The sequence below is a fragment of the Notolabrus celidotus genome, chromosome 19 (assembly GCF_009762535.1).
Source record: "Notolabrus celidotus isolate fNotCel1 chromosome 19, fNotCel1.pri, whole genome shotgun sequence".
In the NCBI taxonomy this organism is placed as follows: Eukaryota; Metazoa; Chordata; class Actinopteri; order Labriformes; family Labridae; genus Notolabrus; species Notolabrus celidotus.
In genome coordinates this window covers 4,023,918-4,051,834 of record NC_048290.1, presented here as the reverse complement: position 1 = coordinate 4,051,834, position 27,917 = coordinate 4,023,918, and the positions used below count along the sequence as shown (strand labels likewise).

The window sequence follows — 27,917 nt, the reverse complement described above, 5'->3', positions numbered from 1 at the left end:
AGAAGTGCTTATGATGCAACTGTGTACTAGAAACACTTGGTGTCATATTTTAAACACAGTAAAGCTCCAAAAAAGTCTCCCTGAATGCAGCTTCTTAAGTTTGATTAGACGTCTCTCTTCTCTCGTCATCATCAGGAAGCTTCTCAGAACATCTGGACCAGCTGACCCCCCGAGGTGAAGGTTTAGAGAGCCCCGACTGCACCAGTCACCCCTCCACAGACCATGTGACTCAAACCAGCTCTCTGCGACCTGAGAGCGCTGCAGAGAGGAGCGGAGCTGTCCCCAAAGTCCCAAAGTCCATCTCTACCGGGACCCTGTCGCTCCTGATCCCTGGAGGTGAGTCAAAGCAAACACTTCAGACACACTTTGAGAGTGATCCCCACTCTCAAAGGAGTGATCCCCACTCTCAAAGGAGTGATCCCAACCCGTTTTTTTGAAGGTTAAAAGTATGTCAAAGCAACAACGTGACAAGAATGAGGAGAAGAGCAACAGGCTTTGAACAAATCATGTGAAAGAGATGAAAGCGCACTATGGATCTGTGCAAAATTGGCCCGGCACGACACCTGCTGTGAGTCCCATTTTACAGATTGGCTGCAGGCAAGTAGCCGAGTGCGAGCCGCTAACAAGGAAAGAAAGCGTAGAGGGTGGGAGTGAGAGGTCTTCACTGCTGGGAGAGAAAATCCCATTAGCTTCACCCTCAGCAGGAGCAGCATGAATGAGCTTTAGAGCAACACCTCGCTACGAGCGCAGGGACGCTCAGATCCCATTGATTCAATCAAGACTCTAATCAGGAGCTGGTGATCTCTTATTCTTGCAGATATCTTCGGGGTGTCTCCGCTGGCCAGCCCCCTGTCTCCTTACTCCCTGTCCTCGGATCCTTCCTCTCGAGACTCCTCGCCGAGCAGGGACTCCTCCTCGCTCTGCACTTCCAACCCGCGGCAGCCAGTCATCATTCACAGCTCGGGGAAGAAGTTCGGCTTCACGCTGAGGGCCATCAGGGTGTACGCCTGTGAGGGAGACATCTACACCGTGTACCACATGGTCTGGGTAAGAGCTACAGGAGCCTGCAGTGGACAAATTTACCACTTCATCTGTTTGGTGCAATGCAAACACTGTCTTTCAGTTTGGATCATTTTAATGGCTGTAAATTACTTTAATTCCTGTACAAAGTTGAGGGTCTTCAAGACGTCTTCCTGGGTCTACCTTGACTCCAGAACTACAGCACCTACCGGCCTGTAATGGTTCAGTTCTAGGGGGTATTATGGTCCATCTGGTCACAGTCAAATCAGGCACAACACAGCAGCCTGAATCACAACAAAACAACATCAAATAAGTGACAATAGACTTAAATTATAACATTTATTATTGCTGTATTGACACAAAACCCCTAAAAACACGTCCAGAAATGTTCAGGGTGAGCCAAACTCTCACACATACTCCATCAAGATTTTTTGATGCCACCCCCTGAGTGGAAATTTCAGCATGAAGTCAGATGAGCTGATGTGAAAACACAGCAGGAAACCCTCAGGCAAGTTTACCAAGTGGGTGGGGAGAGGACTTTATATCATGTGATCGGTGTGACTCCAGAGGAGGAATAAAAACATCCTGTTTACATTGTCATAAATGTAAAATCTGTCATCATAGTGTAGCTCTCTGTTGCTTCGTCCACCATCATGCTGTTGCTTCCACAGTCCTGCCTCCTGAGACTCTGAGAGACTCTCCCGCCCTCATGTGACAAAGTAGACTTCATGCTGTGAGGGACAGGTGTGATCAACAACTTAGGAACATTTCAGGACAGAGCTCCTACATATTTGATTTTTAACTTTGGCTCTTGGGTCTCTCTCTGTTTGGATAAACTCTTTCTCTTGCCTGCAATATTTAAAGCAAATTCATGACAAAGATATAAATATATATATTTTATGTGATTTATTGGTTGTTTTTCAGGGGCTTTGATATTGCCAAACATAGCAAAAATTGTGATGCAGCCATATCATTAACCCTTCAACCCCACCCTGGATAGCAGTGTACATAGGGTGGTAATAAAAGAGGACAGGGACAGAGGCACCTGAAGAGAGACAAAGGAAAGGACCCTAACAGATAGTAATCAAATAATAATAAATATAAATCATTTTTTAACTCAACGGTCCAATCTTGGAAGAAAATGATCTGGATCCATGAGGTTTAGGGTCGGTCATGTTGTTGATAAAACCTCAGTTTTAGTCCAGTTTTAAGAAGGAGAGCTGCTCATATGTGGTCTTAAGTAAAGCAGAATGAGGTTTGATACCAGACGTATTGAAACACTAAACTTGCATTAAATTAATCTGCACATTTTGATGCATTAAACTTTAAATTAATTGTTTAGTCTGTTTATAGTGTATCATTCAGTACATGTTACCCTACAGTGTGCACATTTCCATGATTCATTTCAAAGAGTATTAACAGAGGTGTTGAGTGTCTGTTTGTTTGAGTGCTATAAAGAAGGTAGACATGGTTTATCCCTGTTATAGTCGTATCATAATGCCTCTTATTAGTCCTTCTGTGTCACAAACATTTGTGTGATCACAAACAGTCCAAACAATGAGTCATCCGTCAGCCTCTGTGTGCACAGAGTCAATACGATCACAGGTCAGGGACCAGAATGCAACACTGTGTTCAGTCTCCGTCCTCAGAAATGATCGCACCACTGACCTTTCTAACAGCTGGAATAAAGAATAAGCAATAATAAGAAATGTCTCTTTTTTTTCTTTTTTTAAACCCAGAACGTAGAGGAAGGAGGACCGGCACACAAAGCAGGACTCAGAGCTGGAGACCTCATCACTCATGTGAACGGAGAAGCGGTCCACGGTCTGGTCCACACTGAGGTGGTGGAGCTGCTGCTGAAGGTAAATGACGACACAACTCATCTGATAAATAGATAAATGAACTAGAGGACCAATGAGAACAGACAATCAAAGGAGGTTTCCATTGATCCACTGATAATAACAAAACCTACCACATGGCTCCAAATGTCCCCTACAACCTAAACATGTAGTTAGATGGGGATAGATGGGACAGTGAAAGCCTGTAGTGAGCACCTCCCCTCACTTGTGTTACATCAAGTTCAGCCTACCGCACCTCAAGGAGGTTCAACAGCTAGCTCCAGCATCCAAAAAACAACCCCCTCCCTCCGTGAAAGCTAGGGCTCACCCTGCAGTCGTAAAGACGCCAGAGAGATTTAAAGTGGAGCACTTCAACAGCTGTATCATTTGATTAAAGCATATAAACCTCAGTGATGGAGGTAACATGTTCTTTTCCTTTTCAGAGTGGCAGCAAAGTCGCCATCTCGACAACCCCGTTTGAAAACACTTCCATAAAAACCGGTCCGGCTCGCAGGAACAGCTACAGGAGCAAGATGGTCAGATGTGCCAAGAAGCCCAAGAAGGAGAAGACACCAGAGAGGTACGAACCTTCTGCAGAGACTTCTTTACCTCCAGATGTTTCTGAGCAGCTCAGTGAATGTGGACACAAATCTAAAGCATCTCAAATCTAAAAAAGAATGAGGAGCAGAGGTTTGAGCGTGTGATCTGACCCTGCTTTGTTCTCTTTCAGCCTCTAGGGGGCAGAAAGAGAACACAGAGAGAAGAGCTGTATGAGAGACTCAGTTATGAATCATTCACTCAACATCTCTCTGTCTCTTCCTCCTCTGTTATTGTTCTCCTTTTTTACTCTCCTGAATGTTTTATTTAGATTCTGTCTCAACCTTTAAGGGTTCACTTTGAAAGGTTTTAAATGATATATTTAGGAAAGAGTGATGGGACTTGCTATCCAAGATAAAGACGTCAGAGTTCACATAAATGCTCCTTCAGTTTTTGTGTCTTTCTGGTCTGTGAAAGCTTCTTAAAATCAAACTTCTGTCCAATAATTTGACTGTTCCTTTCTCTCTTCCAGGCGGCGCTCCCTGTTCAGACGCTTCGCCATGCAGCCGTCTCCTCTCCTGCACACGAGCCGCAGCTTCTCCTCCCTGAACCACTCCCTGTCCTCTGGTGAGAGTCTCCCCGGCTCCCCCACCCACAGTCTCTCCCCTCGTTCCCCCACCGCCGCCTTCCGCCCCGCTCCAGACTTCACCCAGTCAGGTGGAGATCTCGAATCATTCATCGTCTTCCATGAGTTTTTTCTGTTCCTCATCATTTCAAAGACACTAATCATTCCCCTTTTTTTCTGTCCTCCAGGCGGGAACTCATCTCAGAGCAGCTCGCCCAGCTCCAGTGCTCCAAACTCTCCTGCAGGCTCGGGCCACATCCGTCCCTCCACCCTCCACGGCCTCGGCCCCAAGCTGCCGGGTCAACGCCTCCGTCAGGGGCGCCGCAAGTCTGCCGGCAGCATCCCCCTCTCTCCTCTTGCTCGCACACCTTCTCCCACCCCGCAGCCCACCTCTCCTCAGCGCTCCCCCTCTCCCCTCCTCAGTGGGCACCCTGTTTCTATTTCCAAGACGACACAAGCCTTCCCAGCAAAGATACATTCCCCTCCCACGATTGTCCGACACATTGTGCGTCCCAAAAGTGCAGAACCACCTCGCTCGCCCCTCCTGAAGCGAGTCCAATCCGAGGAGAAGCTTTCCCCTTCTTACAGCGGAGATAAAAAGCACCTGTGCCCCAGAAAACACAGCCTGGAGGTGACCCAGGAGGAGGTGCAGGATGAGGAGCAGAGGGATTACAGCGTCCTGCAGAGTGTGGAAGAAACAGCCTGTGAGCCGCCGGCGATCACCCGCGTTCGCCCCGTGGAGCAGGGCTGTTTAAAACGGCCCATCACTCGCAAAGTGGGCCGGCAGGAGTCTGTGGAGGATCTGGATAAGGAGAAACTCAAGTCCAAAGTGGTTGTGAAGAGGCAGGACTGGTCCGAGAGGAGGGAGTCTCTGCAAAAGCAAGATGCCCTGCGGGAAGCTGAGTCCTCCCAGGTGTGTGTTGAGGAGAGGGATGAAGGTTTCCTGAGCAGGGGGCTGAACAAGAGCAGCTCAGACTCCGGCCCCCTAGAGGCCAAAGCTGCTAGCTCCACTCTGAAAGATGTGCTGTATAAAAAACTCTCCACACGGGTCTCTGAGGGCATCGCTGACTCATCAGGGAGCTGTGAAAGCGAAGGCGGACTCAGATCAACTCTGTGCTCCATCCACCCAGACTGGCAGCACTCCAGGCCAGGTAAAGACAACATCAAACCAGACAGGCTGGACTTCAAAGCACCGAACATGGAGTTCACGAGGAAGAGGCTCTCCTTTGAAGAACGAGACGACTGCATGTGTCGCTGCTCCCCCACCATCCACGAGAACCTGCACTTCGGCTCCACCAGATCCAAGAGCCTCCAGCTGGACTCGGCTTTATCTCACGACCACATGAAACCAGGACTTGGGAGTGTTCACTCCAGCCCTGAAGGTCTGACCCCGAAGCTTTTCGCCGGCAGAGGAGAGAGCGCCGTGGAGAAGCTGCAGCTCATCTCAGCGGAGTCTCCACTCAGGAAGACGTCCTCTGAGTACAAACTGGAAGGACGCCACGTCTCCTCTCTGAGACCTCTAGAGGGCACTCTGGATATTGGTCTCCTCTCAGGGCCTAGGGTGTCTAAAACAGAGACTTGCTTATCCAAGATGGTGGAGAACACGAGTGAAACGGTTCCTCTGAGCCCTCAGATTTGGCTGCAGACCCCCTCAGAGAAGCAGATCACCATCCCTCATTCCAAAACCTCGGACAAACAGAAGAGCCCTCTCGCTTGTTCTCCAATCTCTGACGCTGTTTCATCTCTGCAGAGCATCGTCGCCTCAAAAGAAACTTTACATAATGCCCCCTCGGATATTAAGATCATAACAAGTGGAGAGAAAACACAGGAGAGGCACAATGACCTGTTAAAGGCTCAAAGCTGCAAAGTGGAGGCCTCAACGTTTGCCACTAAACCGGAGAGCAGGACGAGTCTGAAGACGAGTTCATCGCTGTCTCACGAGCACAGAGCCCCTCGACACAGCTCACACTTCTCCTGTGGAAAAACACCGTCCATACGGGAGGTGAGCAACGAAGATCAGGAGGACGAAGCGGAGCCACAGGAGGTCACGGCAAACACTACATCACAGAGCAGAGACAGCTCCAAGACAGAAGCTTCTTTGACGGCAGCGAAGCCGGAGGTGGAAATAAAGCCTGCAAAGAGTCCAGCTGCCAGAGAGCCATTACCTGTATCACCGAAGCAGAGCGTAAACGGCGGTTTGGACACGGGTCAGCGTCAGGGCGGGGAGAAAAGAACGGCTCCTTCACAGACCTGGAACATGACCTCTGTTTCTGACGTGACGGTACAGAACATCCCTGAACGCGCTCCAGAGAATGTGCTTTCAAAACAGCAGCCGCTGAACATCTGCTCTTCAAATAGAAAACCGCAGGTTTCTATCACGACATCAGCAGCTGCTCCTGTGCAGGAAGGGAAGAGCTGCAGTTTGGAAGCGAAGAGTGGAAACAGCTCAGTCAGCAAGGACAGCGTGCAGCCGAACAGGCCGGCTGTGAGCGCTTCAGACGACACAAGCAGAAGTGCGGGCGTTGTTAAAGTTGAGGTGACGCCAAAAGTGGAACAGAAAAAAGACTTTTCAACAACATGTAAGATCACCTTGTTGAATAATGTTCCAGGAGAGACTTCAGGGGACAACAAGAAGGATAAAACTGTGTCTGTGAGTGCTGTAGAAAGCGGTAGCATAGCGCTGCAGAAAAAAGACGATCCCATTTCACCAAAGATGAAGAATGTGAAAGATTCAGAGCAGCTATCGAAAACCTGTCCTGCTGAAAAAGCACAAAACAAATCAACGGATTCAGATATCACCTCCAAGAAAGAAGAGCCTGTCGTCCCTGCAGCTAAACAGAAATCTTCAACTTCAAGTGAGAACGCTTTGAGTCCCAAGAGTAAGCTGAGGCCTGACGCACAACCTGTAGCAAACACTGCTGTGAAGACGGAGAAGGAGGTGAAGAGTCCTCCTGTGGTCGTTGTTAAGGGTCACAGTCTGAACGTGAAACAGAGAGATCTGTCTAAAGAATCTGCGCCCTCAAACGTTCAACGTAAAGACTCTGTGTTGCCGTCCGCTGGAGTTGAAAAATCCCTGCAGCTGACGCAATCCCTCTCTAAAGAAACCCAGCCCAAAATCTCTGTAGCAGCTTCAGCTCCAACACTCAAAGAGAACATCGACTCAAAGCCAAAACCTCTCTCTCCTAAAACCGTCCAGTCTTCATCGAGTGTTAAAACCTCAGTAGCTCCAACACCGGTCATGAAACAAAGCTTTGACGCCAAACAGAAAGACCCCTCCCCCAAAAAACAAGCCGCAGTTGTTAGAAATCTTCACGACTCCAAACCAAAACACGTCGCTTCACCTCTAGCGGCGCCTCAGACTCCGCCGTCAGACGTCCCCTCCCACCCTGATCCGCCTCCTGTGCTGCCCAAACCCGCAATGAAGAAGGAAACAACTTGGCAAAGCAGTGTAGCAGTCGCAGGAAAGACCTCCACCTGTGCAACCCAGGACACTCTCATCAAGGTATCCAAGGATGGTCACAAAAGCCCTGAAACCAGAACCACCAACACCACCCCGGACAAACAGGCCGCCTCCAGCAAGAGGGAGACGCTGGAGAGGAAGAAAAAAGAGACAGTCCAAGAGGCACAGAAAAACACAAAAAGAGACTTTCCCAGAGCTGCTCCCTCTGCGCCCAAAGACGGCTCGGACAAAGACTCAGGCCGGGGGAAGCAGCAGAAAGAGTCACCGCGAAGCTCTGGCTTCAAAAAGTAAAAAGAGGGGAATGAAGAAAGAGAAGCTGGATGTGTTAAAATATTCAAAATGTTTTGTGCAAACATCATCATGCCTTTCTTTTCATTTGAGGACCGGGCAAGCTGTTACGTGCTGATAGAAAGGAAGGGTTGTGTGAGAGTGTGTGTGTGTGTGTGTGTGTGTGTTTCTAGGTCTGAATGTAGGCAATCATTTGCTGATCATTTCTGGTGTTTTTTTTACTTTTTATGTCAAAGTGAATGTTGGGATGTATTGTTTCTGTTTCTTGCAGAATGCTTTGTGCAATCAAACGTGTCAGGGGGGCGACGGAGGGGGACAGGGAAGTAGCCTTACAAAGGTTGTGACGTACTGTTGAGTCAGTGCCATACATGATTTTTTTGAATTGCACTCTTGGAGGACCTGATGTCTTTTAATGCAGTAGAACATTTAGCAGGTTTCTGTTCCTTGAATTGGATGTTTTTTAGGCGGTGGAGAGGGACACCGAGGGGAACTCACGACATCCTGAAAGCTTAAACCGACTACAGAATCATCTCACGGTTCTAGAAATTAAAGATTAGTGAAGGGGCCTTAGAATTATGGGAAATAAAAAACTTGCTGTTCTTTAGCAAGGTGTTAATTCACATTCCTCTGACATGTGTACATATATTTTTTTGATTTTTATGCAATAGGGGTGTAAATATGACGACACTGTAAAACTGGGACACATGGGGCTTACATGATTGTTGTTTGTAATATATGTATAGATTTTTGCAGCGTGTTAGAGTACAACGTTCTGCTTCTGGTCTAAAGTAAGCTAGCGTGATGTGTCTCGTCAAAAGGCATCCTCCTCTTCTTCTTCGTGACCTTTCACATGTTCCAAAATTAACTTGAAGAACGAGAGGATTAAAAACAGGGATGATGGGGACGAGTGAGCTATGTCTTAAAATGTAGCATTTTAAAGAAAAACTGTGAGGGCTGTCAGCTTTCCTAAGAACGTCTTTATTGTTGATGATGTGTTTTGCTGGTTCACTGCGGTGTGAGAGTGATGATAAATGTAAAAAGATGAGAGATTGTGTTTCTTTTGCTGCGTTTCCACCAAAAGTACTGGGACTTTAAGACTTTTAGGGTGGGGTACTCTTCAAGGGATTAAAGGGTTCTTTCAGCCCGTTGTAGTCTGTGTTTCCTTGGACGACCTTTAAAGCTATGTGAGATCAGTCTTCTGGATGATGCACCTACTAAACCAATCAGAAAATACAGCACCTGTTCTTTCAAAAAGTACCCCCTAGTTCCTAGTCCCTGACGAAAGTTCTTACAGTGGAAACAGGGCTTGAACGTGATGTCAGAAAAAAATGGCCGCCGTGTGAGTGCTGTGAACAAGATGAGACACCAGTTGTGCGATTGTTGCAGTGAATATCTGAAGGGCGTCATTTCCAGTCATGTCTGTGTCCGTAAAAGATGAGAGATTGTGTTTCTTTTGCTGCGTTTCCACTAAAAGTATCGGGGACTTTAAGACTTAGTCCAGGGGTCTACTGTTCAAGGGATTAAAGGGTTCTTTCAGCCCGTTGTAGTCTGTGTTTCCTTGGATAACTAAAGACCTGTAAAGACAGATCAGTCTTCTGGATGATACACCTACTCAACCAATCAGAAAATACAGCACCTGTTCTTTCAAAAAGTACCCCCTAGTTCCTAGTCCCTGGAGAAAGTTCTTACAGTGGAAACGGGGCTTTACACGGCGGCCATAAAGCAGTCTGAAAATGTACCTACATTTTAGCTCTCCTCTTTGAACATGATGTAAGAAAAAAATGGCCGCTGTATGAGTGCCGTGAAAGAGATGAGCCACAAGTTGTGCTATTGTTGCAGTGAATATCTGAAGGGCGTCATTTCCAGTCATGTCTGTGACTTTAAGACTAAGTCCTGGGGTCTACTCTTCAAGGGATTAAAGGGTTCCTTCAGCCCGTTGTAGTCTGTGTTTCCTTGGACGTCTAAAGACCTGTAAAGATCAGCCTTCTGGATGATCCTCCTACTCAACCAATCAGTAAATACAGCACCGTAAAGTACCTGTTCTTTCAAAAAGTACCCCCCTAGTTCCAAGTCCCTGGTGAAAGTTCTTACAGTGGAAACTAGGCTTTACATGGCAGCCATAAAGCAGTTTGAAATGTACCTACATTTGAGCTCTCCTCCTTGAACGTGATGTCAGAAAAAAATGGCCGCCGTGTGAGTGCTGTGAACGAGATGAGCCACAAGTTGTGCTATTGTTGCAGTGAATATCTGAAGGGCGTCATTTCCAGTCATGTCTGTGTCCACTCAAAGTGATACATCATCAGTCATCAAAATAAGATTTGAGAGTGTTCACACTCGCAGGGTTTCCAAGGATTTGGATGTCAGGTTGCTGTTTCAGTGTTGTGTTTTGATCTCTTCATGATGACAAAAAGTAAAGGCGAGGAATCCTGATCATCTGAACCGCATTTTTCACAACATTCAATGTTAGTGTGCAAATACTTGGTACTACACATATAGGCTCATATATCCGCGATCACTTTCTGCAGTTAGCTCACACGCTCAAACACGTCTTTTCTACACTGTAGCTGACTTTTTAAAAAATTTAAACCCTTAAGGACAACAGTGAAGTAGCCTAGGACACTGTAAACACAGTATCTGCTCTGCTGTGCTGGTTAATATAAAAATAATCTACATACAGAAAAGACTTCAGATTATCTTAAATGTCCTGTAACCGAGAGAGGAAGCTGAAACAGGAGATTTTAAAAAGAATCTGACGTGTACGTGTGTCAGATATTTAATGTAAATGTATCGCTATTGTTTGTGGAAGAAAAAAAAAGCACCTTAATGTTTGCCAGTGTTCAGTTCACATGTGAGGAGGAGAGTGAAAGGGGAACTGAGACTGGTGTTTAAAACCCCCACGTCAGATTTAAATGAGTCACTGAATTTTATTTGATCGATTGAACGTCTTTTCTTTCCCGTGACGGCCGGCATTTAAATCCTCAAAGCACATTCAATGTTTGTTTACAAAGCATCATGGATGTATATTTTGTATATTGTTGATTTGCCAAATCTATGTTCTGTGTCACAGATAATGTTGTTGATAGTGGGATGTTCACTAAGAACATTTGTTTGTGCAGTAATCAACGTCTATTCATGTCAGGTTTCTTCTTCTTCTTCGTCTGCTTGTCTTTTTGGTTTTTCCTTTGTTTCTTTCTTCCTCTGTGAAAACTAGTATTAGATGAACTTACGCTTCTGATGGTTTGTCTTTTAGAATATGTGCAATAAAAGTGTTTTGAGTTTTGTATTTTGCCCAAGGAAAGCTCTATGGATGTCATAGATGTTGTATATTAAAACAGATATTTATACTTCTAATGTTGCGTAATATTGAAAATAAAATTGAATTATGAATTAATCTTTTCATCCTTCTTGTAATTCAAAGTATCGTCTGCGTAGAACATTAGTCATGGTTACGTCAGACCTAATTGTTGTACACATTTCTTTACTAAATGCACAGTTTTTTACACAAAAACAAGAACTTTAGAGCACTATCCTTAAAGCTGGGGTTGGTAATCAGATTTAGATACACTTTTTGTCATACTGGTTAAAATGATCTTTATGTCCTGATGGCAATCATTACATAATGTGTTCCTAAAAACGAGTGAAAAAAAACTGCTATCTACAGCCGGAGTAAACCTGGGAAAACACCAACCAATCACTGTTTTTTGGCTCCCCAAATTTTAAACCAATCAAATCCTGTCCAGCCGTTCTGCCCTCCTCCTGCGCGTACATTTCCCCGGCGTGCACTCCTCCGAGTCCCCGTCTCCTGCCTCTACTTCCCCTGACTCTATTTACTGCCCCTCTCTCTTGTCCTCAGTCCTGTCCCCTCTGACCTGATGAGGTGCTTTGCTCAGGACTGTAGTCCAGATCAGAGTCTAAAAAGCTCTCACCAACAAGCAGAATAATTAATGACGTTCAGTAAGTCCTACAGAAAATATATATTTATTGTAGCGTCCGTCCGGACGCTGTAGTGATGACGAGCCGATTCGTGAACACGTTGAGTTTTAATAACCGGTCACTGTCGGCCGTGATCACGACAACCAACAAAACAACAATCAATGTTTGAATGAATGAAGAACTTCTCCTCTCCTCTCTCCCACTCGCACACTCTACACCTCTCCTGATGCCTTCACTGACCGTCAACACTGTAGGAATTAAGAACATCTACATTGAACACGTTTAACAAACAGTAGAGCTGTTACAGTATTATATATGTGTTATAACTTTTCTCCTGATATCGTGTCACTGATACAACTGGATAATGCTAGCATGATAGTTGTGAGTACTAACAGCAGCCATGTTTGTTTGTGTTTTTAACTTTCACTATGATAATGTTTTGGTGAGGACCGGTTTTGAATCAGTCACGATCATATGGTCGAGAATCAGCGGCGCTCGTGCATGTGAGCGGGGGGGCGTCGTTTTGGAGGAGCTCCGAGGGAGGAGGGGAGGGGTTAGACGGAGTCATGAGGAAAAGCTACATTCAAATTCATGCTGGTTTTCCGAGACTACCAACCCTAGCTTTAATACAATACAATAACATTTGTCATTAAGTATTAGTGTTGTAATCCTCCTTTAATTAAAGGTACAGTGTGTAGAAAAGGTAAAATTTAGAGATATCTAACAGTCAGATTCTAGATTGAAACGCTCCCCTACTCACCCCTCCTGTCAGTGAAGCGATGGTGGCCTTTGAGGACTATCATGCATGATGAGTAAGATCTTTGTGCAACAACCACTCTCTTCTTCATCTTCCATGTGGCCCGTTTTTATAACCTGCCAAAGCAAAGATCATTAGCACAAAGATTTATCATTTCTATATTGTAATATTTAATGTCTGCAGCTGCTGCCAGAGCGAAGGTGTGAGACGAGGCTATTAACAGAACTGCATAAAACACCTTTTTTCAATTTTCTCACCATTCATGCTAAGTGATACATTAGTCTGTTAAAAGGAAGCTGGATGAGTTTTTTGTCAGATAATGCATCTTGCACATGTACAGGAGAAGATAAGCAAAGAGATAACAGGTATTTGTGAGTCCACAGGGTCGCCAAAATCAGCAGAAAGAGAGTTCCCCAAAGGAGCTTTAAACTGTGGCTGTTTTCAAAACTGCCTGCTACCTACGAATGTAGTATGCAGTGAGTACCGCATTTGAAGGTAGCCTGTTGTATGACTGTTCTGTTGGATCTGGTCTGCAGTATGCAGGGTCAGACGTCACTGGATTTACGGTTTTGGAAAGTGGAAGTAAACAACGACCAAGCCGATAGCGAAACTACTTCTTGGGCATCACTTGTGATCATGATGCATCAGACCAGTCTCCCTCACGTACTGTTTCCCACAATGAACAGCACTAATGTTCTGCTTTTTCTTTTTAACCATATATGATGAGGGAACCTTTGTTTTTATGTGCTGGGAAAAATATTAAATTCCATATAAACCACTTCCTAACTTTTTAAATCACAAGTGATGCTAGAGAAGCAGTTTCTCTATCAGCTTGGCTGTTGTTTACTTCCACTTTCTGAAAATGGAAATTCAGTGGCAACTGGCTCAACATACTGCAGACCAGATCCAACAGAACAGTCATACCAAAGACTAAATTCAAACACAGTAGGTAGTATGTAGCAGGCAGTTCTGAAAACAGCCTGAGAAATCTTCCTGAATCAGTAGACATCCAGGTAGTTTTGGCATACTGCAGATTTTGCTCTTGTTCACATACTACATACTGGATTTTGGACAATCAGTACGTACTGCTAGTATAGAGGCGGTTTCAAAAACAGTCTATGCCTTTAATTTTGCATAACACAGAGAAGTGCTCCTAATATAAACCTGAATACATAAAAGAGGATCATTTAAAAAGTCCTCTTTTCAAACTAGAACACTAGAAGTATATGAAAGTGAACAGGCGCCCAGTGGTAAAAGTGGGATTCATGGCAGAGATCATAGACTAGTAATTGATCATAGTTGTGTAATACTGCCATGATGAGGAGTGATAGGTGAGTGTATGGACACTAAGAACTCAATGAAATGTAAAGCCAATAGACTGTATTAACTTTGGCTTAAATAGAGCAGTTCTGTCATGTTAATTCCTGCAATAATAATACATGAATACAGTCCCTTTTTTGGAAACTTCCTCAGAAACTATATGAAAATAGCACAACAGAAAATAAAGCTTTACTGGAAACTTCACAAGAAGTCAATTAGGCCTGCACATAAAGCAGTCCCTCCAGGATTTCGCGGGATTTTTTTGTGATTGTTGCGGCCCAAAAAGGCTGAATTTGCGACAGCTTTTTGCGATTTTTTTTTTGTTGCTTTTTTCCCCCAATAACATCTCAGGGGCAAGTAAATATGCTAAATTACAGATTTTTAGAAAACATTCTTGATGTGGCCACTGACTGTGTTTTGATTCTCTTGATTCACAGTAAAATGCCATGAAAGGACTGTATTGCACATTTACGACGGTCCCTGAATGCACCTCGCAGCGACTGATGCACAGTCAGTTCACGGCACTCTGAAATGCATCTGCATCTTTGATGACGAGGAGTTGATCAAAACTTACTGAATGTGTCTGATGTATCACCAAACTGGATTAAATCAAGCTGTAGACGAAGAGCTTTTTACGGTAACCACGGCAACAACGTCAAACGTCAAATATTAAACAGACGTCCCCCGGTTGTGTCTTTGTCACTAACGCACACCGGGGGGTAAAAATCCTCAATGAAGATGAGACAGATGCATGGAGGTGAGGAGAGCTGGTTCATAAAGCACACCTGCTGCAGGTAGAGACCAAGCTAACACTGAGCCCCTCAATCTATAAATAACAACATTGTCATGGTCACTTGTCCTGCCTGCTGTCCCCTCTTTTCACCCGTTCTCCCTGTGTGTTTTGCTGTTGAAAAGTGCCGATCAAGGGAGGACTTACGTTTATGTTCCAAGGAAGTCAAATTGATGACTAAACCGATGACGTGCAGGGGCTGAGATTGAGGTAATTGGTCAAATTTGCGGGAAAGTTGCGATGATTGTATAAAATTGCAGGGCCGCGAAAAAATCGCGCTGATTGGTTGAATTTGCCTTGATAGTTGCAATCGCGAAATCGCAACTTCCTGGAGGGACTGATAAGCATCACTGCAGACTTCAGATAAGTAGGGATTTAAGGTCTCAGATTTCTAGAATCTGTCCGGATCCCTAAAGATGGAATAAAAGAAAGACAAGATGTCTTATAAATGTTTAAACAATCAGTTTACACTCAGCATTAAAACCTAGAACTAGGATTTTCTCTCTACTTTATGCAGTGATGCATTTAAGCCATGCAGTGCAGCACATCCACCAACAGGAGGCAGAAACCCTCCATCTGTGTGAACTTGTGTGCTGCTCCAGTAAATCCTCTGAACTTGGTCTACTCAGCAGAGACACAGAGGACTAGTGAGGTGTAATTCAGTGTGCAGAGATCCTCTGAAAATATGAAAAAGCTGCAAAGTTAATTTTATCTCATCAAACCTCTTTCATACGCATGACTAGATCACAACCTCGAAGAGGCGCTCATGCATAAAAAAGGGACTACAGGTGCTCTCCAAAATTAAAGCACACACGGGGCTTTAAGCTCTTCTTCCTCCCACAGAAAATAATCCCTGGTGATGCTCAGTATCTGTCTTTTCATACGTGATTACAGTGTTAATGATACAGATGGATCAGCAGGGACACAGACTGATTACTAAGCGAAAAAATTAAATGGAGGAATGAATGGAGAAAAATCCTCTTAGGGTTTGGGAACGGGGTTAACCGTTGGGAGTGGGGGGATGCTGCTGCTGGGAGGAGCTTGCACAAGGCCAAGAAGGAACATTGTGAAGGCTGATTTATTATCATTAATTGGCTGTTTGGGGTTTTTTCTTTTAGTTTTCCATGAGGAAGTAATTTTCTCCACACAAAAAAATGATGCTAAATCTGTATATCTCTGCATCTCATGCTTTCTCACAGCTGGAGGCCTTTATCTTCATTGCTGCAATGTACAAAATGTTAACCTTGTTGCTCTAATCTATGCTCTGTGTCATCTGTGTATCTTAATACCAATCTCACCTCTTAAATCTGATGTGCTGTCCTAAATGATGCGTGTAGAGCAACATGCAAATCTTGATAATGCCTCTAGGTTACAAAGGAAAATACCCGTCTTATCGCTCGTTCGTGCCTTTAAAGAGTATTTTGTTCCATATTTTAAGGAATTGAAACCACTTCTCTCAGTGCACACCATCCCCCCATCTCTGTTTCCTCTGTTGTCACCTTTAATCACTCTGCAAACACTGCTGTAGATCATGGTCTCATGCAGCTGGTCCACCAATTGAACACTCCTCCTCCTCCTCCTCACCATCCGCCCTCTGTAATTCCACTTAAAAATAAAACAGATAGCATGTTATTTAATGGGGTTCGAGGATAATAAAATGTATCTTCATTGTCCATCTGGCTGCTTCCAGAGAGTCGAAGCAGGCTAGCATGTAATCTATTTTAGAGAGACTGATCGATACTAATGATGTTACAGACTGTGTGCATTGTTATCAATAGGGTGTGGAGTTAAAGGGGGGGTAAAGTGCATACGTGTGCGCACACACACACACACACACACACACACACAATCAGGCTGTGAGAAACAGCAAGAGACCTTTACTGAGATTGTTCACTTAACATGTGAAAACTTGATCAAATGTTTGCAGGATTTCCCCTCAAAAGACCCTGAATTTTCTAAACATCGACCATGATCCTCTACAACAAAATGTACCCTTCTCGTTACTAAAGATGTGTAGGTGTTTCACAGCTTTGAAATGCCTCTAGGAACTTAGCTACTAGGCTAAAAAGCATCACCAAAGTATGTGAGAGTCATCCTCTGGGTACCATGAACGTCTCTATCACATTTCATAGAGATCCATCTGATAGTTGTGGAGATATTGAAAAAAGTAACAAAACCAACAACTACTTATCACTGCCAAAGGAAATTTCAGGGGGTTTTAGAGACAGCAGGCTTCCTCCTCTGGGGACCATGATATTTCATTTCAAATGTACTCTACCTGTATCAGTTGCTGCTGAGATAGTCCTTAAAAAAACAGTTTTTTGGTAAACATCAATACACTGCTACACATAAAGCTAGGATATCAACAAAGTCATTAAGAATTACCATCTGGGGACCATGAACGTCTACACCAAAATGTATGCTTGCCATTACTTAAGATGTATCATGTTTCACAATTTTAAAATGCCTCTAGGAACTTAGCTACTAGGCTAAAAAGCATCACCAAAGTATGTGAGAGTCATCCTCTGGGTACCATGAATGTCTCCATCACATTTCATAGAGATCAATTTTGATAGTTGTTGAGATATTGAAAAAAGTAAGAAGACTACCAACTACTTGTCACTGCCAAAGGAAATTTCAGGGGGTTTTAGAGACAGCAGGCTTCCTCCTCTGGGGACCATGATCTGTTGTTTCAAATGTTCTCTACCTGGATCAGTTGCTGCTGAAATATTCCTTAAAAAAACTGTTTTTTGGTAAACATCAATACACTGCTACACATAAAGCTAGGATATCAAGTCATTAAGAATTACCATCTGGGGACCATGACTGTCTACACCAAAATGTATGCTTGCCATTACTTAAGATGTAGATGATGAAATAAGATGAAATTTCAGGGGGTTTTAGAGTCAGTAGGCTTCCTCCTCTGGGGACCATGATCTTTCTTTCCAAAATGTACTCTACCTGTATCAGTTGCTGCTGAGATAGTCCTCAAAAAGTAAGAAAATAAACCGCATTATGGCGCTAGTGGAATAGTCAGGTAATCATTTAGTCCAGTTTTTCACTTCTTACTCTGGGTTCTATGATTTTTACCAAACTTAAAAAAAAAAAAGTCCAATAATTCCTCAGAAATTAAGAATAAAAACTAGAATGTGGTGTCAGAGGAAGAATCATAATGTCTTAAAGGGGGGCATTAATGACTTTCCCAAGTTTCAACCCAATCCGCCCAACTACACTTAATATATTCCACACAAAAACCCCAAAACAAACACCAATAGTTGTTTCAAAGCTAAAGTTATGGTCACCAAAGTCAGCAAAAGTCATCCTCTTGGGCTCATGAATATCTGTACCAAAGTGCATTCTGATCCACCCGATCGTCTGTTAAGATAGTGTACAAAAGAACGAATACAAACCACATGTGGTGAAACAGGAAAAGTCAGAGAATCACCAAAGTCAGCATGCATTTTCCTCAGAGGACTATGACTAGCTTAACCAGTTTTCATACTGATCCATCTAACTTCTACCCAGATATCCTCCAAAACTAAAAATAGCTACCATATTGTCATGGGAGTTGAAAGGTTAGGGATTAAATTGAAGGTAGGAGGTGTTTTCCTCTGGGGACCATGAACGTCTTTACCAAATGTAATCCCAGTTCACCGATTAACTGCCAATAACCATAGAAAGAAAGACAGGGAACCACATGAAGGTGCCAGAAGAAAAGTCTTCCTCTGGCGACCATGAATGTCTTTACCATATTATATCCAAAACCACCCAATTGTTGTATGTGATCTCACTATGTAGGAACGCCAGCCAAATAATGGTTTCTTGAAAAAGCATTAAATTGCAGAGGCTTCCTCCTCATGGGACCATGAATATATGCCCCAAATTGAACCCAGTTAATTGAACTTTATTAGAAAGACAAAGATGGTGCCAAATGAGAGGTTAATGGAGCCTTAAAGCCTGATGTGTTTCTTCTCTGGGGACCATGAATGTTTGTAAATTTAAAGCCAATTTAGCTTGCCAATTTCAGGTTGTCGAGATGTTTCATATAAAGTAACAAATGACAACCTCTGGAGCTGCAGAAGTTAAACTCATTACATAACTGGAGTAAACTCTGGCTATCTCCTCTGGGGACATTGAACAAGTGCAACAGATCATATGGCAATCCAATCAAAGGTTGTCATGATATTTCACAAAAGAGAGAAGGACAACAACATTGTGGCTCAACAAATAGGTCAAAGGATCACCAGAGTCAACATGCTTCTTCCTCTGGGGACCATGAACATCTGTTCAGATTTTCCTAGAATCCAAAAGACACAGTGTTTCCTTCTGGATAAGAGAAATGGACTCAGGGAACAGAACTGGGAGTTTCAGAGTCATGCCGTTTGGCAGGGCTAAAAATAAAAACAAACAACGTTCTCAAACAAATCAGCGTGTGCCATGTTGACAGTGTGCACTTTAACCGCTCTAAAGTCTCTTAAAACATCCAGATTCTCTATTTTAAGCATCTTTAAAGACGCTCTGTTCTTTTAGGGAAACCAGAAAAAGAGAGTGAATCTTATGAATAAAGAAGTAGAACCGTGGAAACATTGGTGGGAAGATTACTTGTTCCTGTAGACGCATGCAATCTGAGACACAGATAGATAAATCCACCCCGGCATGCATTAACTTTTGGCTCCTGGAATTCATTCAAGTACATTCTGTGACTTGGGGGAAAGCCAAAACTCCAGCCCTTCTCTCATATCTCATGTTGCAACAAATGGCCTCTAGCCGAGCTTAAGCCACTGGCCCATCACGCACACAAGGAGAGGCGAGCTTATTGTGTGGGAGAGGGTTCAATCTTGTGTTAGCAATAATAAAAACTGCTCCTTCCTTCTGTGTTAGAAAACACAGCTCTCCTTACATCTTTCAATCCTCGCTCTCTCTGTGTTGTTTCTCTTTTCTGCAAATACATGCTATCCTAACATCAGTGCATTGGCTTTGCTCTTTAAATCTGATGAAAGACATATAATCCTGTTGACTTAATTAAAGACTTTCAGCTTCTGTGTCTGTTGGTTTAGTAGAAGTAGGAGACCAGCGCTGAAAACATCCTTCAAAATTACGCAACTGTTCAAACCGTCATGAAGCGCTGATCTTTATCATGTGACATTTTAACTGTGTTGCTGAAGCCCTGTCTGCAGAGTAATTCAAATGATGCAATGTAGACACAAGTAAAAGTGTGTTTGTGAGTGTGGGTGTGTGTGTGGGTGGCGCCTGGTTGAGTGTGGGCGACCGAATGCAAAAAAAAAAAAAAAAGTACACAAAATGCAGATTGTGAATATGCTGAGAGAACAAACAACAGAATCATATTTTCAGAATTCGTGGAAAACTTTCTCGTGTTGCAACAATCAAATAAATAAACACTCATTATATCTGACTCGGTGGTGCAATGCTCTCTGGGATTTGAGAAGCTTCTGTGCGAAACAAATGAACAGACTGTGTGTGGTCAAATACAAAGTGCATGTTGGTTAAGGCCTCCTTTGTAGTTACAGTGAAATGAGAGGATGATGAATGGATTATGATGAGGTTTTTGTGTGAGGCAGCCATATGGTAAGTGTGCAAACTAACTGTGTAAGCTGTGAGCTCACACGCACAATATTGCTGTATCATCAAATGCTGCTTTTCAAGCTATCCCATGAAAGCCTATTTGCTTTATGAACATACCAGCAGCTTACTTTGTTATAGAGATGTGGCGTTTACGAACGAATCAATCTTTTGAGCGGCTCTTTTAAGTGAACGATGAGAATCGATTCGCAGTTATGAGCTGTTCATTTTATGCAGATTGCTTAAGCCAGTGATTTTCAACAGATCATCAGGTGTGCCGTGGGACATTATCAAATTTCACTTAATTAGTCCAAAAAAATATGATTCATATACTGCAAATAATTTTTCATGGAGTGCGTTTGTGCCTGCAGTGTAGTGACTGGCGGAGTAATTAAATACTTGTCCATGTACTGACCTGCACTACCCGCCCACTGGGTGGCAATAAAGCACACTTATGACCTTGTTAATTTAAGACAGTAGAATGAATGATGCGTGTAAGAAGGGTATGTGATAAGACGTAGGCGTACAACAGCGATGGATAGATATTCAAAAAGGAAAAATGAAAAACTCCAAACTGAGCCCTGGACAAAATTCAAACCCGGACGAAGAGCGTAAAATGGGCGGTGGAAAAGGCAACTTTTATGAGAAAAACTACGACAGTGACTGGGAGAGCTCTCAAAGCTAGCTACTTAGTAGCTGAACTCGTAGCCAAATCAAAAAAGCCACCCATTGTGGCAGAGACATTAATACTACCTGCAGAAGCTATTGTAAATAAGATGCTTCGCCCTGACGCAGTCCCTCTCTCAGATAAATAGATTCATATATTGAGAGACTAAATGTGTCATTTTGTAAAACTTTTGGTTGGTGGTGTGACTCAGGATTTTTTTGAATGTATTAAATGTGCCTTGGCTCCAAAAAGGTTGAAAAACACTGGCCTAAGCTGCCTTTAGGTGAACGACCAATGCCATCTCCGAGTACGAGTTGTCCACAGCACGCTCCATGCACATGAACGCGACTATTGTATTGTTAAAATGTTCTTGTGTTGGAAAGTTTTACAGTAAAGTTGTTTTGCATGGAAGTTATCTGTAGCCTGCGTAGTTTTTATAGTGCCACAAAGTTTTTTAGGTGAGGGAAAATTTAAAATAGTGATCTCACTGTGGAAGCATGGGGATATGGCACCATTTTATGGAATATTTACAATGCCAAATTAAATTATAATCAATATTTCACAATAATTCCCACCAATAGAGAATATATATTGGTGGGATGTGTAAGTTTGAATTATTCTGATCCAAATCTTATCTTATAAGTGCTACCATTGATTGTTTCCTTGATAAAAACTTGACTTTGACTTCTAAAAAGTAAATAAATATAACAATGAGCCAAAGAGTCAGTCTTTATGAACGACTCCCCAAGATCCGGTTCCCTTCAAAAAACCATAAATCCCATCTCTACTGCTTTTCAAGCTATCCCATGAAAGCTTATTTGCTTTATGAACATACTAGCACCTGAAGCTTACTTTGTTACCTTTCATTTTCATATAATGACTTCAGTTCAGTCTTAAAACCATAAACTGTATGAATAAAACGTGCTTAAAACAGACTGATATGCTGTCAGCGTCCACCTGTTTTTAAAGAGCTAATAGCGATACCGGAAGTTAGCCCGCGTCACTTCCGCTACCCTCACCGACCGTTACATTTGTTTTAAAACTCTCTTTATGCTTCATTTTAACGTTTCTTCGATTATATTTATCAATAAAACTGATACAAACTATATAATAATATTAACAGCAGCTCTAAACTTCAATATCTTACCTCAAAAAACGAGAGTTGTTACTTTCTCCTCTGTGCGGACTTCTGATATTGATGATGACGAAGTTGATTTCAGAAGTCCCGCCCCTTCTTGATTCTGATTGGTCAGTGATCCGGAAGTGAGATTTACTAATGCCACGGTGTTCCTAATGGGACAAAAAAGTTGTACTATTTAAAAACACTACACACATTAATTTACATGCCTTTGCATAGAAGGACATCTTTATTTACAATGCTGGAAGATAAAAGTGCAGTATAGATTCAAACAGACACAACACTGAATGTTGTACAGCTAAGTTTATTTATGTTTTGGTTAAATAATTAATTATTCACAAAGTTTCTAGAAGTGCATCCCTGAACAGTGAATGGACACAGCTGATACACTCATTTATTCTATGCATTATTTTTTATTGTTAAACCTCCTTGCCTACATTACCCACAATGCATCTATCAGCAAACAGCTCAGGTTGAGATTTGATTGTTTAAATGCTAGTAGCTGCTAATGCATAGCCCCAAAAAAGAGATGAGGAGTAGGAGTCAGTGATCTGGTAAGCTCACTTCTTTTTCACTACACACACACACACACACACACACACACACACACACACACACACACACACACACACACACACACACACACACACACACACACACACACACACACAGTTTTCAATTCTGAGAAAGTGTTCATGAGTGACTTCACTTGAGGAAAAGTACCATGCCTAATACAGAAAACTCTGAGGCCACAAAAGGCTACTCCCTAAGTCATGTAATCAGAATCAAAAGTATGAAATGCATCATTGTTATTGTTACAGTTATTGTCCTGTTATTTGCATGAAGAGCTGAAATGATGTCGGCTCACTTGGCTGGGTTGTGAACATGCTTTAGTCCGCTTCTAGTTAGTGTCATATGTGTTTTAAAACACCTGATTGGACTCAAGTTTGCATTTAAGCATGCTGCAATGTGGTTTGCATCGTACACACACACCACATGGTCATAGCTTTTATGTCATTCTACATGTGCAAACAAATGTGCCAATTCAGCAACGTAGACGAGGACTGAGGGAGAAAGTTTTAGCAAACACAAGTGCTTTTTAAACAGAAGAGGCCTCAACATGTTTTCAGGCTTCATGGGTACACAATGTGTTTGGTTAGTGGAGAACATAATTCTGTCAAGTGTTAGCTAAACATTGCCTGTTGAAAGCACAGACTGTACAACACATGGATGTAGCCTTGGTCCAGGAGCTCGTCTTTAAATTCTAAACCAGGAGTATCACACTTGTTTGTTTTTTTTAGACAGCTTTCATGTGTTTATTATTGTTTTGATCAAACTTGCATCAGCAATCATCTGAGTAGAAATTCAATAAGACTTGGCTGCCTCTCGGTTCTCAGATGATCAACAGTTCCCTTTACGTTTGTACTCTGTCAATCATCTCTCGCTGCTTTTATTTCTGTTGGCCCCTCCTCATAAAAAGTGAACTTTGCTTCTTACACAACACAGAGTCAGAACATTAGTGTTTGACATGGCAAGAAGAGAAGCACACACTGCTATCATTTCATACAGGCTGATTCTGCTTTTATAGATTTATTGCTCTCCAAAGCTTTAACCACAGAAACGTTGGTTAATATCAGATCTCGGCAGCAGTTAGCACTGTTGGCCAACAGTGAGGCGCCTCAGGCTTCCTGGCAGCCTGCTGGAGGCGCCTCTGCGTGCCGTTTGCATGTCTCTATATGTCCAAGGACATCCAGGTTAGGTTAATTGGTGACTTTAAATTGCCTGTAGGTAAGAAAGCGAACATGAATACATGTCTGTCTTTATGTGTCAACACTGTGATTGACGGGTGACCCGGCAGCCCCGCCTCTCGCCCAATGTCAGCTGGGATTGGATCCAGCCCCCCAGCAGCCCTCAAGGATAAGATGGTAGAGTTATGGTATGACTAAATAAAGATGTTCACAATCTGCAGGCCAGTTTTATCCCTACCTGATCACAGACCTTCTTTTATTAGGAGCATGTAGGCTAATTTCAATGTTGAGATTGTCTCTCAGGAGACTCACAAGGTGAGCCGTAAAGAAGGCCACTCGGTTCACAGGCCTGGATGATTATCCTGCTTCTCTTGTCATATTTAGAGTTACCTGTAGAGCGGATGAGCGGTGTTAAAGGTCAAAAGGTAGCTGAGGCCGGGAGACAGTGGTTCAGGAAGAAATGAAAGAGGATGAAGGGAAGGCGGAGGAGGGCGGGGGAGGGGGAGAAGATCCCTCTGTCAGACACAGGGCAAGGGTCTGGGCTCAGGAGAGTGACATAACCCCGGTGTGGTCCCACACCGGGTGCATTAATGAGCGTCTGAGAGGGATTTAAGCTAGGAGGCTTAGCACAGATCAGGCGCCTGAGGAGAGCGAGGCTGGACTCTGAGCCTCCATTATGGTGCAGACTGGGAGAGACGCATTAGGGGCTCAAATGAAAGCACCTGGAGCACTGGGAGAATATCTGACATGTAGAATAATGCTCCCGAGGATCACGTTTTACTGGTTACACAGCTTTATGTCACCTCAGTACATCAATGCAACCACATGTGTACTCAAAAAGAGGTACTTATGAGGAGATTGAGTTTTTTATTACTTTATTCAACATGTCAGAGAAGTGTTGTGTCTTTAAGTCCCTGCTGACCTGCTAGTGCCCCTGACTTTACTGAGTTTATAATAACGCTTCTCCAGACGCTATTTAAGCGTTCGCCATAGTCTTCCTGTTTGTTTGTACTCACTGCTCTGTTGAAGAACGGCTTTATGCGCAGGCACGTGTTGCTGTTTTGTGGTGTTTCACTTTTAAGTTACTACTACTGGCCTGGCATGCATACTCCAAAATGTTCAATCATTTTTGCGTTGTCAGGTGAACGCAGATTTTTGTAAACACAAAGGAACGACTTTTCAGTTTATGATGGGGTGGTTCTCGTGTAGACAGATCCTAACACGGGGCTTCCACCAGATCCGTGTCCAGTCCATCTCCCATCAGATCAGATCTGAATCCTCTCTTTATCCATGTTGTCTTTCTGGTCCTCTGAAAACCTCTGACCTGTTGACTCCAGGCCTGGCTCCTCTCATCATGACGTTTTGTTGTTGTGGTTAAGTGAAATACGATCTGGTGATAACACAGAGTGTTTTATTCTGAAAATTGGTGCCTGACTTCCTGTCCCGCTCCATCTGCTCTGTTGAGATTGATGCGTCGTGCTCCAGCATCCGGCAAAAAAAGAAGTCTTGCATTTCTGATCTGTTGCGTTCCGACCTGCAGGATCAGAGACACAGCTGCAACACAACGGAGTGGATCCAGTGGAAGTTAACACATTGACTAGAATATAAACATATCAGATCCGGTGCTGTAACGAATCAGGGATGGACCGGACCCAGATCTGGTGGAATTTGGCCGTAAGACTCTGCAGAGCTCTGGTTGGAAAGGTGCCGCTGTTTTGCTTCACATCCAAAATTAAAGAGGTCTCTTGCATGAAGCAATGTAAAGATTTCAAAGACCAAGTAAAACCTACCCCTCAGGTATCAAACCTATGAATGCAAAATAAGTGATTTTGGTGAAAGATGTAGAAACAATTTGCAGAACTTCACATCACAGCAGGTTTTGACTACATTCTGCACTTATCTGCCAGCTGTGTTGTCTTAATCTTTGCAGATTAAAGTTTGACATAGAAAGCTTAACTTTTAAAATATAATGCACTGTAACAGTCAGAGCCGCCAATTACTTTTTTGACATTAGTTCCATCCCAACTGGCTGCAGCAGTGATAAGCTGCTTTGACGTTAAAGAGTCACTTTTGGAAAACTCAACCTTTATGCAGACGACAGTTATTTTTATACAAATTAGTGTGTGGCCTATGACTGACCTGCCTGCAGACCTAATGTGTCACCTATTAAACATATTTGGCGCATCATACACAAAAAATACAACAAAGGAGACCCAGAAGTATTAAGAAGCTGAATGTCATCAAGAAAGAATGGGGCGAAATGCCAGAAACTCATCTCCTCGGGTCACAAACATTAACAATGTTGTTAAAGAAGAGGTGGTGAAACACTTCAAAATAATCATACAGCTTTCATAGAATAATATAGTTTTTCAGCTTCATCATGATATGTTATCTTTGCACCCTTTTCTATCAAATAGAGGGTTTAAATGATTATTTTGGAACTGGGGTTGTATATAGAAACAATAAATCTTCCTCCTGGTGGTCTGATTTGCTTTGTTAAGTCAAATAAAAACATCAGTGTAAATTTCAGTATGTTTCTAAAAAGGTACAAAATTCCTCAGAATGACTTTAACCCAAAGTTTTGTACCAAATATGCAAATTTTATAACATTCAAAATCTGGACTTAAAACTCCACTTTGAGCAGATCCACTGTACAAACACGTGCATATGAACACCTAAATAATGGACACACACAGAGCTGAGACACTAATGCTAATAAAATATATAAAGCCTGAGATTAAAGGAAATGCCTTCCAGGAGACCTACTTTCCAAAATGGCCCAAAAACAGACAGTTAAAAACAGTTTGAATATAAATAAATAAAAAGTCTCCTCGCTGCATGCTCTGAACTTTGTATAGGACCTGCTGTGTAAAGAGAAAAAAGCCCAAATGGGCGTTATGTAAACACATTCCCTGCACGCACAGCCCAGCAGCCACAGCTGGCTGAACTTGCGTAAGAGCGCCTGGCTCAGACTCGCTGTATGCCATCCGGGTTTTTTAGATCACAGGAAATCTGCTTTGGTTCAGTCCTGTGTCACAGGCACCAAATACATGGTACTGCAACGGATGGATTATCATAAGTGCAGGATTTAGGTTGTCCCAGATAGCCGGAGAGATTCTAAAGAGACTTTTTGCCCCAGATGATTTCCCAAAAGCATTCATGAAACTTTGAGGGGGTTGTTGAAAGGTTAGCAGACGTAACTCAATCCACGTTAAGTCAGATTTCCGCTTTTTGAATTCCGCTGGAGGTATTTAGACTCTAAGCGGAAAAATGAGAACACAACCGACATAACTGCACGGCCTTTACCTTTACACGCCTGGTGTTCCCACACTGTATTAAAATATTGGTGCCAAGCATTGACATGAAACTTCCAGAGTCAGAGACAAACAGAATGATTCTTAATTTTATGTGAAACATAAGGCATCATGTACTTCTTAAGGTACTTCCTGTGCTTTAAATTCCTCCATTGTTAAGTAATGTTAAGGGGAAGCTTAACATGCATTCCTGTTCCCTGCTCTGGTACAACACCTCCTGTTTGACTTGACTTATCTCACTGACATCAAGTGATAAGAGACTCTCGTACAGTCAAAATAAGATCTGATGTTATCTTAGTTAGATTTTAAAAAGATAAACTCCTCAAACAGTCAGAATAAACAATCGCAGCATACAGACTGAGAGCAAATATAAAGTTATAGGAGTTCTGTTGAACAAGTGCTCTTACCAAGAGTTAGATGTGATGATAACGCTCTCATATATGTGCCAAATATGAGGAGATTGAATTTTTTATTACTTTATTCAACATGTCAGTGAAGTGTTGTCTTTTAGTCCCTTCAGGATTTCACAAACAATGGCGGATTTCTGACCTGTGTTAGTGCCACTGACTTTACAGAGTTTATAATAACGCTTCTCCAGAAGGTATTTGAGCGTTCGCCGTAGTCTTCATGTTTGTTTGTATTCACTGACTCTGTTGAAGAACGGCTTTGTGCGCAGGCACGTGTTGCTGTTTTGTGGTGTTTCACTTTTAAGTTAGACCGCCAACTACTGGCCTGGCATGCACACTCCAGCATTATTATTTTTGCGTCTTCAGGTGAATGAAGACTTGTCCGTTTATAATGGGGTGGTTCTCGTGTAGACAGATCCTAAGAAGGGGCTTCCACCAGATCCGTGTCCAGTCCATCTCCCATCCAATAAGATCCGAATCCTCTCCTCATCCATG

General features: G+C 43.0%; 1 protein-coding gene and 2 long non-coding RNA genes across 8 annotated transcripts in view; 2 read left to right on the top strand and 1 right to left on the bottom strand.

Annotated features, from left to right (window-relative positions):
* The window catches only part of mast4 (microtubule associated serine/threonine kinase family member 4), a 165,151-nt gene extending 153,996 nt beyond the window's left edge, over nucleotides 1–11,155 (top strand). For 2 of the 4 annotated variants that reach the window (XM_034710237.1, XM_034710239.1), the window contains 6 exons: nucleotides 136–336; nucleotides 818–1,047; nucleotides 2,760–2,882; nucleotides 3,302–3,438; nucleotides 3,928–4,112; nucleotides 4,209–9,871. In XM_034710237.1, coding sequence (XP_034566128.1) covers nucleotides 136–336; nucleotides 818–1,047; nucleotides 2,760–2,882; nucleotides 3,302–3,438; nucleotides 3,928–4,112; nucleotides 4,209–7,771 — 4,439 coding nt within the window. In that variant the 3' untranslated portion in view covers nucleotides 7,772–9,871. Of the gene's footprint in view, nucleotides 1–135; nucleotides 337–817; nucleotides 1,048–2,759; nucleotides 2,883–3,301; nucleotides 3,439–3,927; nucleotides 4,113–4,208 lie in introns of all 4 variants that reach the window. The other 2 variants (XM_034710235.1, XM_034710238.1) reach the window with 2 other exon arrangements.
* Nucleotides 20–22,074, bottom strand: LOC117831517. 3 transcript variants are annotated; one of them, XR_004635013.1, is made up of 5 exons: nucleotides 21,963–22,074; nucleotides 16,068–16,173; nucleotides 12,462–12,574; nucleotides 1,153–1,304; nucleotides 20–1,022 (listed from the first exon to the last, which is right to left on the bottom strand). It is a non-coding gene; the product is annotated as an uncharacterized LOC117831517 (long non-coding RNA). The 3 variants fall into 3 exon arrangements; XR_004635012.1 differs by having other exon boundaries at nucleotides 20–1,304; XR_004635014.1 differs by lacking the exon at nucleotides 16,068–16,173 and having other exon boundaries at nucleotides 20–1,304; nucleotides 21,963–22,061.
* Nucleotides 22,075–22,296: 222 nt separating this feature from the next.
* LOC117831591 overlaps nucleotides 22,297–27,917 on the top strand; it is a 38,148-nt gene continuing 32,527 nt past the window's right edge. Inside the window, exon 1 of the long non-coding RNA XR_004635034.1 lies at nucleotides 22,297–22,507. This is a non-coding gene — a long non-coding RNA (uncharacterized LOC117831591). The remainder of the gene's footprint in view (nucleotides 22,508–27,917) is intronic.